Below are 11,729 nucleotides of genomic sequence, written 5' to 3'. Positions count from 1 at the left end.
TGGCATGAATTGATGCAAATGAAGAATGAAAATCTTATTAAAGTAGCTTTTAGAATAAATAATCTAATTTGGGTGTTTTAAAAAAGTAATTGTGCAAAATAAAAACATAAATTCTTATATTAAAATAGACTAAATTTTTTTGCAAGAGGCCAATGTTCTTATTCTGGTATCCACTAAAATATTTGGTTGTTTTGGTTTGTACTAACTGTTTCGATCTATTTTATTTATCTTATTTTAGCGTGGGATGAATCAATGAATCTTTATATTGGTGTGTTTTTTCTTTTTATTAATATTGCTGCTAAGAAGTTTGAAGTTTGAATCGATGAAACGTTGTCTCTTTCTTTATATAATAATAATAAAGATGATATTATTTTGAATTTTTGAATATGTAAATGTAAATAAATTAATGATAATAATAACCTAGATGCTGAAATATACCAACTATTTAATTCTTCTAAGCAGATAGAGAAAATAACGTTTGGAATCACATTTATAACTTATTATTATTATAAGTTTAGTGAATATTTCGTTTCTCAAACGGACCTGTAATAGTTTATAAGATGGTGAAATATTCGGTGTTCTTATCAAGTGGACCGGTAATTACATTCATAAATCATTGCTTATAAGTTTGGTGAAATATTTCGTTCTTCTTATCAAATGGGCTGATACTATTTATAGAAAAGTACCAAAGGTATGAGCTGCTGTACCCGATTTTTTCACCTGCTCCCACAGTCAAGCCGACAATGATAATTGATTTTTTCAAATATTTTTTCTTCAAAATCTTTTCAAAAGTCAAAAATCAGAAACAAAACCCAATAGAAAAGATACAAAAATTGACCAAATCAGAAACCATTAATGATTGCTAAAAACAACCCTAAGACTCAAATATTTGAATTTGACTAATCATTCTATTCCAACCCCATCGATACAGAATAAAACAACCATAGGTAACTTTTCATGAAATACAAGAAATTGTTCTCATTTAACCCAAAAACCCATGGGTAAACCTTTCTTCATCTGTTTATGGGGTTTTAGCATAATTATAGTTTAACAAAATAAAAGCCCGCACATGACATTTTTACAACAGCAGAGTATAAATAACAAGTTATTACTGGTAAATAAAAAAAGTAATTTCGGCTATGATTTCGTACTAAAACAAGTAACAACAATTTACTACTACTTATCATTTAAACCCAGCACTTCTCACAAAATTAAACTCAGCAAAAAGTAACGGCGTTACTCCCTGCAACACTAGCGTTATTAGCCGCAGACGGAATCTCAAAATGCCAGAGCCTCCCGACAGCCTTAACCAGGTACTTCCTACAAAGAAACTCTTCAGCAAAAGCCTTCTCTACTTTCCGATCAACATCGTGCAGGAACACGTGCGTCACACCGGATCCCTTCCTGTTCCTCGCCATGACCGCCGCCGAGAAAATCGCACCCATCCGACCTGGCGCTTCGGCGAAGTACCCTCTCGGCGCGTCGATCATTATTAAATCCCACTCCGTCTCGTACACCTCGTCCGGAAGATTCTCGAGCGCCAAACGACACCGTGTGTTGCCACGTAGGTACGCCTCGGAAGGCGAGCAGAGGCGTTCGGAGCGGTACGAGGAGAGGAGATTGTTGGCCTGGGAGAGCTGGGTTCGGTACTTGACCGTGTGGGCCTTCAGGTACGGCGAGTCCTTGAGGACTGTCTGGAACCACTTCGGATCTTCCTCGAGGAACACCGTTTTGCCACTTGGGTTCAGCGCGGTCCACATCAGCGAGTCGTGGCCGAGTCCGAACACTAGGAAGTTGCACGGAGCTCTGGTCTTCAACACGTCGTAGGAAACCGTGACTTCCCCTAAAGACTGCTGTGGGACCACGGGTGACGTGGCGTAGTGGAGAATGGCCTGGAGCTGGATCGGCGTCGCAGAGTTACCGCTCGCCGCCGCGCCGCCGCCGATTCTCACGGCGGCTAGTGAGCAGAACAGAGAGTTTCCCGATCTCGAGCCGATGAAGCCGGAAATGAGAAGCGCGCCGACTATAAGACCAGACATAGCTGCTCCGATGAACAAAGATTTTCCGGGAATCGAGTTCCGATGATTATTATTGTTCTTCATGTTTTCTCGTGAACTGTTGTTACTCATACTCCGATGTTGTTGGGAGATTTAAAAAAAAGGGAATGGGTACTGCAGATGATAGAATGAGCGTGTTCTCTACGGTTATAAATACACAGTGTTTTTTTACAGCGTTAAATTTTCTCTGATTTGGACAAGTATCGTCTTATATTCTTACTAGATACTGTGAATCCTGGTGGTGGGGTCTTCTGCCTTATCATGAAGCAACACGTGGCGTGTGTTGTAACATACTAGTCGAGTTTTTTCAACCACGATTGGCAGGGCGACGAGAATCAATCAGAATTAGTCCGCAAAGATATTTTATAATATTATTTTATTAATTAATTTTCAATCTCAAAGAGTTTTATTGTTTCAAAGGTCGCATATTGAGGGCGGGGAAAAGTCGTATTTCTAATAATTTAAAAGGAACGTTGGCATTAATTGAAATGAGGGTGAACCGTGGACAAAAGTAATTACAACTGTTATTCTTCAATAAGAAAAACAAAAATGGAACAGTTATTCTATGAGGTTATCACGTTACTTATCGTCTGGTATTAAAGTCGGGAATTAATGAGAGTTTAAACCAAATCTCATTTAAGTTTTATTTTTATTTATTTAGATATGATAGAATTTTAACTTAGATAGGTAGTGTAAGTGCACAATTTGTACCCGGATCCAAACAAGTGATGGGCTCAAACTCAAAGAGTTTTATACAATGAAATTTGTAGAGTATGAGTTTGAAATCTAGGTTAGAGATATTGGAAAGTTGATGAAAAGGCTAGAATGCCACAGTATGCAAGTAATAGATGAATGTGACAAAAAACCCTGCTCGGACGTAAGCCGATGACAATTTGTATAGTCTTTCTTTCTCTAAGCAAAAGATTACAATTTTTAGCTTCCAAAAGAGATCCTCTTCTCCTTTTCTCTGTCGTCTTCTTATATCCTTATTCTTCTTCCCTGTTTCATCCACGTGTAACACAGATCTTCCTCTTAGATACTTGTCACATCCATCATCGTCTTAAAGTCTTCAAATAATAGCTGGAAGGTTGAATACTATTGTTCAGAGGTCATTTCTCCATTAATGCGGTCAGGGAGGTAGATGCAGGTCCTTTAATGCGGTGGTAGCAGCTTTTTCCTCAGATATTTCTCACACGTTCTTACTTCTAACGGGTGCTTGGATCACGCCTTTATCCAGTAGATCTTCCAAAATTCTGTCTTTAAACCCTTTAGCAAGTCCCATGACCTCTTCTGGGCCTGTCCGAGGAGATACTCCTCCTCGGACAACTCCTCGGTCCCTTGTAGTGCGGACTGGCCTGTGGGCCGAGAAGATTCTGATTGAACAGATTTATACCCACTAACCAGGCCTAAGGCCCAAACGTGCATTTAAGTATTTTTTTACCCCCCACAATAGTCCCTAAAAACTTCATTTTTCCCCCCCATCCGAGGAGAGAAATGGAGTTTTGAACCAACAGCACACCCTCCACACACTTTGCAAACTGCCACATGTGTAGGGGTCCTTTCGTTCCTTTAAAACCGCCTCTGACGCTTCGAAACCCGGAACACTCGCATTAATGACTGCAAGTTACGTCCTGTTCCCCACGTTCAACGGTGAGATACGCATCCAACGGTCTCGGTTCGTTCTGAAAAATTGGGCGGGATAATTCTGATTTGAGGCCGCCTCCCACACGCCAAAACGCCTAGGAAACCGTATCTCCATCCAACCTTTCAGAAATCAATCAAATCCAAGAGTTAATCACAATCTTTTCTCTCAAGAAGCTTGTGAAGAAGCGTCTAATTATTTCCCGTAAGTTTTCAACTCCCTTTACTCATTTCTTCTCGGCTTCTGTCCTCGGCCAACATCTAGACCCCTCCCATTCTCTAAACTTTCATTCTCACTCCTACCAAATGGGTAGATTTAAGTGTTTAGTAGATACCGACGCCGGTATGGAGGGTTTCCGGGCCAAATATCAAATTCCTCAAGATGTAGGCTTAAGATACTGTCCTGTAGAAGCCATAGGTAACGCTAGGAGAGAGGGAGAAGTCATCATCCCCATCATCGCATTCCTAGAAGGTGGGATGACCCTTCCCATGAAAAACGTAACCAATGAATACCTTCGTAACCATAGGTTATGCCCAGATCAGTGCACGCCAAATGTATTTAGAGTCTTAGGTTGTGTCGATGCTTTAAACGAGCAAATGGGTCTGAACCTCACATGACACGTTGTCATTTACATGTACGAGTGCCATAAGCTTAAAAACGTAGGATACTACCTTAAATCCAGGTCTAGCATTGTTAAGCTCATATCCTGTCTTCCCAAGTCCAACAAAGGCATGAAAGATGACTATCTCATCGTCTCAGGAAATTGGTCTGACGGTCCTCACTGCCCAGTCGAATGGGGAGACCCAGGTGTGACTCTATAGGAGTTAGATTCCCTAACCCATGACTTAATCCCATTATCTTTACCGTTTTTTTATGACATTGTGTATTATTGCACTTCCCTTTGATATTTATCGCTAATCTAACCATGCTCGTCTCCTTGGATGTTTTTCATAAATAAACAACACGTACGTCCGCGTCTAAGCCTTTGCAACGTCGCAGACCTCAATTGTGTTCTTCGCTCCGAAGTCTTCGTTAGCGAAGACCTACAAATGAGAGCACCCCACCTGATATTAGGATACGATCCTTTGTCAGACGACTTCCAGGAGATTGACAACGCGATCACCGCGGGAGACAAACGACGCAGAAGGATAGACGTTTCTCGACGAGGCTTCCTTTCTGAACAGGAACTCCCAGACGACCCCTCCATCATTCTATACTCTCACCCCATCGCAGCAATTCCTCTCTCGGCACATTCTCAAACAACAGCTGTCCGAGAAGAACCTGCGTCCTCGCAAAAATCGTTGGATGAGGAGATTGACCAGTTTCGCCTCGAAGAAGCTGAGAGACCTCGAGAGGATCAACTCGTCGTCCTCTCTGACGAAGAGCACTTGCCCGTAGAAACTTCGGGCATAAAAGGTTTGATAATTGCACAGCCCAACTCTAGCTCCAAAGAAAACGATATGTCCACTCTTAGGAAGCTGATGTCGAAGAGGGGCTCGAAAGCCTCTAAAAAGGACGCAGGTGAGTCCCAAGTCCCTCCATCTTTGCCACCACCCCCTCCTCCCTCCGATCCTAAGCTTCCCATTCTGGAGCCTAATAAGAAGAGGAAAAATGAGGCCGATAAGGTAGATGTGGAGAGGCAGAAGAAACTAAAACAACAACAACAACAACAACAACAGAAAGTTGGCAAAGGTAAGGGATGTGCCTCTTCAGTGGAAAGTGGGGAGAACCGTGACTTGGCCGAGGTACGCCGTACACCGGCCAACTGGTCTCCCGAACTGAAGCTGGATGGGGTACCAATCTCTTGCCAATCTAGCATCAAGGCGTTCCAGCAAGGTCACGCCCACCACCTGGTTGAGGCTTTGGAACGACCTCTTCTTCTGCTAAAGAACATGGACGCCTTGGACAAGATGAACCAACCGCATCTTTTTCTCTCGCTCAAAAGGAACTTAGCTTTGGTGAGTGTCTCGTGTTTACCCCCACCTTACTGTTTTCACTACACTTTAACGAAAAAATCGTTCTCATGTACTTTGAATTTTGCTTTAACAATAATGCATTTATTTTAATATTTTAACGTAGGCCATTCAAGAAGTCTTTACTGCCGAGAAGTGGGTGGAAGACTCTCAGAAGAAAGCTGCAGCTGAACTTGAGGTTAGGCAGGAGACCGAGAAGTCCCTAGGCCAAGCTTTTGTGCATAACGAGAACCTAACCAAGTAGTTGGCAGAGCAGAAGAGGGAGAGGGACGGTGCCGAGGCCAGCCTGAAGACGATGAGAACCCAGGTGGAGGGGCAACGCAAGCGTCTGCGTCAGAAGGACGAGGACTTGTCCAAAGTCCAGCAAGAAAACTCCGACCTGAAGAAGGAGCTTGCTAGAATAAGGGAGGAGGCTCATACCTTCAAAGAAAGCATGGAGGCTGCGAAGAAGGATGCCTAAAAAGAAGGGGTGGAGGCGACAGAAAACCAACTGACAGAGGAGTTCGCCGAGCTGTGCCGGGAGTATTGCCAACAAGTGTGGATGGAAGCTCTAAATGTGGCAGGGATTACCACAACTTCCAAGTTGAGGAAACCTGAGAATATTTGGCTTCCTCAGGACATCCAGGTGCTCGAAGAGCTTCCTCCTATCGCACCTACCCTCGAGACGGCGCCTTCAACGCATCCGTCCATGATTCCACTGCCCATTCCAACTCCTAAAGAACCTGTTGGTTCTGACAAAGAGAAGGAACAAGGCGACGGAGCCGAGAAGCCTACGAGCCAGAATGCCGATCCTAATGTCCCTCCACCAGTGGCAAGAGACAAAGCGAAGCAAGTCCAGACCTCATTCGAAGCAGAGCTGAAACAAACAGGGGAGGATAGCAAACCTAAAGGGCCTGCCAGCACTTCCGAGCAGAACCTCCCTTCCAAGGCTTAAGGCTCAGGCCACTTAGGACCCCCTTTTTCCTTTTTGTGATGAGTTTTTTTTTTTTTTTTTTTTTTTTTTGTGTATTAGGACTTTCATTTTAACTCTTTTTCCTTTTTTTTTTTTAATTTTAAAATTTTATCTCCAATGTATTCATTGACAACAATTAATGAGAAATTTGAAAGATTTGATTTGCGACTGGCTTTCAACCTTCAGTACAACAATACTAATGTCTTTACAACATTTCGATTAGCAGTAGCTTCAAATAAAAGTACATTCACTTGGTGTATATATGTAAATCATGCCTCAAAACCATAATACATGTAATATAGCAATACACAATCTAAAACTGAACTTAGCATTTAATTAGGGCATAAAGCAATCCATCAAACTTACTGTGGCTCATTAACACATCAACACTCATGTCGTATGGTTTCTGCTAATTTTACCGAAGTAGAGGGTCCGAGGACCCGACATGACTAAGGTTCTGTTTAACAGTTAATAGGATATCAATTTCCACAAGGTATGTGGTCCGAGGACCATGCATGACCAAGTTTCTGTTTGACATCTAGCTATAGTAAGTTGAAATGTTAATTTACCCAAAGTAGAAGGTCTGAGGACCTGACATAACTAAGGTTCTGTTTAACAAACAATAGAATATCAATTTCCACAAGGCATGTGGTCCAAGAACCATGCATGACCAAGTTTCTGTTTGATATTTAGAAATAGTGAATTGAAATATTAATTTCCCCAAAGTAGAAGGTCTGAGGACTCGACATAACTAAGGTTCTATTTAACAAACAATAGGATATCAATTTCCACAAGGCATGTGGTCCGAGGACCATGCATGACCAAGTTTCTGTTTGACACTTAGAAATAATGAATTGAAATGTTAATTTCCTCAAAGTAGAAGGTCTGAGGACCCGACATAACTAAAGTTCTGTTTAACAAACAATAGGATATCAATTTCCACGAGGCATGTGGTCCGAGGACCATGCATGACCAAGTTTCTGTTTGACACTTAGAAATAATGAATTGAAATGTTAATTTTTCCAAAGTAGAAGGTCTGAGGACCCGACATAACTAAGGTTCTGTTTAACAAACAATAGGATAAATTTCCACGAGGCATGTGGTCCGAGGACCATGCATGACCAAGTTTCTGTTTGACACTTAGAAATAATGAATTGAAATGTTAATTTCCCCAAAGTAAAAGGTCTAAGGACCCTACATAACTAAGGTTCTGTTTAACAATCAACATGATATCAATTTCCACGAGGCATGTGGTCCGAGGACCATGCATGACCAAGTTTCTGTTTGACACTTAGAAATAATGAATTGAAATGTTAATTTCTCCAAAGTAGAAGGTCTGAGGACCCGACATAACTAAGGTTCTGTTTAACAATCAACATGATATCAATTTTCACAAGGTATGTGGTCCGAGGACCATACATGACTAAGTTTCTGTTTGATATTTAAAAATAGCGAATTGAACTGCATAAGGATAATTTGAACAACGAACAACAAAAGTGCTTTTTATTAATAATAATACCTTCGTAGGTTGTTTACATTCCAAGGGCGTTGTACAATTTTTTCATCTAGATCAGCTAAGCGATATGACCCTATGCCCGCTACAGAATTGATCCGATATGGTCCTTCCCAATTTGGTGCTAGCTTTCCCCACGCTGGATTTTTGGAAGTACCCATGACTTTCCTCAACACCAAATCCCCTGGCGCTAGTGGCCTTAGCTTCACATGAGCATCATATCCTCGTTTGAGCTTCTGCTGATAATAAGTCATTTGGACCATGGCGGCCTCTCGTCGTTCCTCAACCAGATCCAGGCTTCTTTCCAGGAGGCCATCGTTATTTCTCGGGTTGAAAGAACTCGTCCTTAATGTGGGAAACCCAAATTCCAAAAGTATCACCGCCTCGGCCCCGTAGGTCATGGAGAAGGGCATTTCTCTCATGGATCTTCGCGGCGTAGTCCGATATGTCCACAACACATGTGGCAATTCCTTTACCCATCTACCCTTGGCATCATCTAGCTTCTTCTTAAGTCCATTGACTATAACTTTGTTAACAGCTTCGGCCTGCCTATTTCCCTGAGGATAAGCCGGAGTGGAGTATCTATTTGTGATGCCCAAGTCATCACAATATTTCCTGAAAGCTTTACTATCAAACTGCACGCCATTATCTGAAATAAGTGTGAGGTACCTCAAATCTAGTGATATATTTCTTCCAGATAAATTTCTTGGAGTCCACATCCCTAATATTTGATAAAGGCTCAACTTTGACCCACCTGGTGAAGTAATCGGTTCCCACAAGTAGCCACCTTTTGTTTCCCACAGCCCTCGAAAAAGGCCCAACTATATCCAGTCCCCATTGAGCGAATGGCCAAGGACTAGACAAAGGATTAAGGACATCACCGGCTGATGAATATTGAGAGCAAACCTCTGGCATTGGTCACATTTTCTTGGTCTTGAGCCTTCCTCTGCATATTAGGCCACCAATATCCCTTAGTCGGAGCTCTATGGGCTAAGGACCTCCCCCTAGTATGGCTTCCACAAATTCCCTCATGTAGTTCTTCCAAAAGTGCCTCCGTCGCTTCAGGATGTACACACAGCAGGTATGGTCCTGAAAAGGAGCGTTTATATAACTTCTGATCTTCAGACAACCAGAATCGAGGCGCCTTTCGACGAATTTTATCTGCTTCAGGCTTCTCCTCGGGCAGAACATCGCTTTTTAGAAAAGAAACCACAGGGTCCATCTAGCTAGGTCCGGACCTTATCAGATGGATATAGACGGCACCTGTGGTAGTTAAAGTTGGTTTTAACAAGTCTTCGACGAGGATAATCCTAGGCGAACACTGAGCCGAGGACGTCGCCAAAGTGGCCAACGAGTCCGCATGCGTGTTTCCACTTCTAGAAACATGCGAAAGGATGAAAGAATCAAACTCGGATTGTAAACATTTGACCTGGGTCAGGTACTCTTGCATTCTTGGATCCCTAACCTCCATGGTCCCGTCACTTGGCCCACAACTAATTAAGAATTCGAGGACATATGAACTACCTTTCCCCCCATTCTCCGTACCATGTCCATACCGACTAGGACAGCTTCGTACTCAGCCTCGTTATTAGTGGCCGAGAACGCTAATCTCAATGATTTCTTAAAGGTAATTCCCTGAGGGGATATCAAAACAAGTCCAACGCCAGATCCCCTCTGGTTTGCTACCCCATCAACATACGCTCTCCAAATCTGAGGCCCTTTGCCTATGATCACCCCAACTGATTTTTCATCCATGTGCGATTCCTTCGCAGTTTCTTCTAACGATGGTTCGGCGAATTTTACCACCAAATCAGTGAGAACCTGGCCCTTCACCGAGGTGTGCGGCATATATTTGATATCGAAAGCTTCCAAAATAGTTCCCCACTTGGCCACCCTCTCCGAGTAGTCAGCACTTCGCAATACTGACTTGAGAGGCAGTTGAGTCAAAACCACGACGGTGTGGGATTGGAAGTAGTGAGGAAGCTTTTGTGTGGCATGGACTACGGTCAGAATTGCCTTCTCCAAAGGCAAATAACGCACCTCAGCTTTATTCAAAGATTTGCTAACATAATAAACCGGTCTTTGTACCTCACCGTCGTCCCTTATCAGAACCAGGCTGACTGCATGGATAGCTACAACTAGGTACGTAAACAGGATTTCATCAACCTCCGGCCTGGAAAGATATTCCTTAAGTTGCTGAAAAGCTAAAGCGCACTCCTTGGACTATTGGAATCCTTTCCATTTATTTAACAATTGGAAAAAAAGGTCTACACCTATCAGCGAACCGAGAAATAAATCTGCTGAGAGCAGCAATCATCCCGATCAATTTCTGAACTTCCTTTGGATTCTGAGGTGGTTGTAACCCCTGAATGGCTCTGACCTGTGCCGGATTTACCTTTATTCCTTTATGAGTCATCATGTAGCCTAGGAATTTTCCGGAGCCCACCCCAAAAGAACACTTTGAGGTGTTAAGGCGCAACTTGTACTTCCTAAGTGTTTGAAAGGTGTCGTCCAAATCTTTCACATGCATTGGTACTGTCTTACTCTTCACTACCATATCATCCACATATACCTCAATGGTCTTCCCAAGTTGCGATTCGAACATCCTGGTCATCATCCTTTGGTAAGTAGCCCCTGCATTTTTCAAACCGCATGGCATCACTTTATAGTGATAATTCCCCATAGGAGTAATGAAGGCAGTCTTCTCCTGATCGCCCAACACCAATGGTATTTGGTAATAACCCTGGAAGACATCTAAAAAACTCATCCGAGGATGCCCGACCGTAGCGTCCACTAGCTGATCGATACGAGGCATTGGGAACAAGTCTTTTGGGTAGACTTTGTTCAGGTCTGTGAAGTCCACACAAACTCTCCACTTTTCACTCTTCTTTTTTACAACGACTGTGTGCGCCAACCATTCTGGGTAGAAAACTTCTTTAATAGCCCCAGCCCTTTTGAGCTTGAGCACCTCTTCCTTGACGGCCTTGGCATGCTCTTTCGAAGAACTTCGAGGTGGTGCCTTTTAGGAGCAACAGCAGGGTTGACGTTCAAATGATGGCAATTGACCAGTTTCGCCTCGAAGAAGCTGAGAGACCTCGAGAGGATCAACTCATCATCCTCTCTGACGAAGAGCACTTGCCCGCAGAAACTTCGGGCATAAAAGGTTTGATAATTGCACAGCCCGACTCTAGCTCCAAAGAAAATGATATGTCCACTCTTAGGAAGCTGATGTCGAAGAGGGGCTCGAAAGCCTCTAAAAAGGACGCAGGTGAGTCCCAAGTCCCTCCATCTTTGCCACCACCCCCTCCTCCCTCCAATCCTAAGCTTTCCATTCTGGAGCCTAAGAAGAAGAGGAAAAATGAGGTCGAGGAGGTAGATGTGGAGAGGCAGAAGAAGCTAAAACAACAACAACAACAACAACAACAACAACAGAAAGCTGGCAAAGGTAAGGGATGTGCCTTTTCAGTGGAAAGTGGGGAGAACCGTGACTTGGCCGAGGTACGCCGTACACCGGCCAACTGGTCTCCCGAACTGAAGCTGGATGGGGTACCAATCTCTTGCCAATCCAGCATCAAGGCGTGCCAGCAAGGTC

At 43.1% G+C, this 11,729-nt stretch overlaps 1 protein-coding gene across 1 annotated transcript; it reads right to left on the bottom strand.

Annotated features, from left to right (window-relative positions):
* Positions 1-1,116: 1,116 nt before the first annotated feature.
* Positions 1,117-2,230, bottom strand: LOC142629535 (arabinogalactan O-methyltransferase 1). Its single transcript, XM_075803542.1, has one exon. It carries the CDS (start codon positions 2,127-2,129, stop codon positions 1,218-1,220), a length of 912 nt encoding a protein of 303 aa, XP_075659657.1. The 5' UTR covers positions 2,130-2,230; the 3' UTR covers positions 1,117-1,217.
* Positions 2,231-11,729: the final 9,499 nt, after the last annotated feature.

Source organism: Castanea sativa, chromosome 3 (genome assembly GCF_040712315.1).
Source record: "Castanea sativa cultivar Marrone di Chiusa Pesio chromosome 3, ASM4071231v1".
Lineage (NCBI taxonomy): Eukaryota > Viridiplantae > Streptophyta > Magnoliopsida > Fagales > Fagaceae > Castanea > Castanea sativa.
This window is presented reverse-complemented; position numbering and strand designations above follow the sequence as displayed.

Excerpts from the sequence above, each read along its gene's own strand:
- LOC142629535 (XM_075803542.1), bottom strand. The coding sequence starts at position 2,129 with ATGAGTAACAACAGTTCACGAGAAAACATGAAGAACAATAATAATCAT.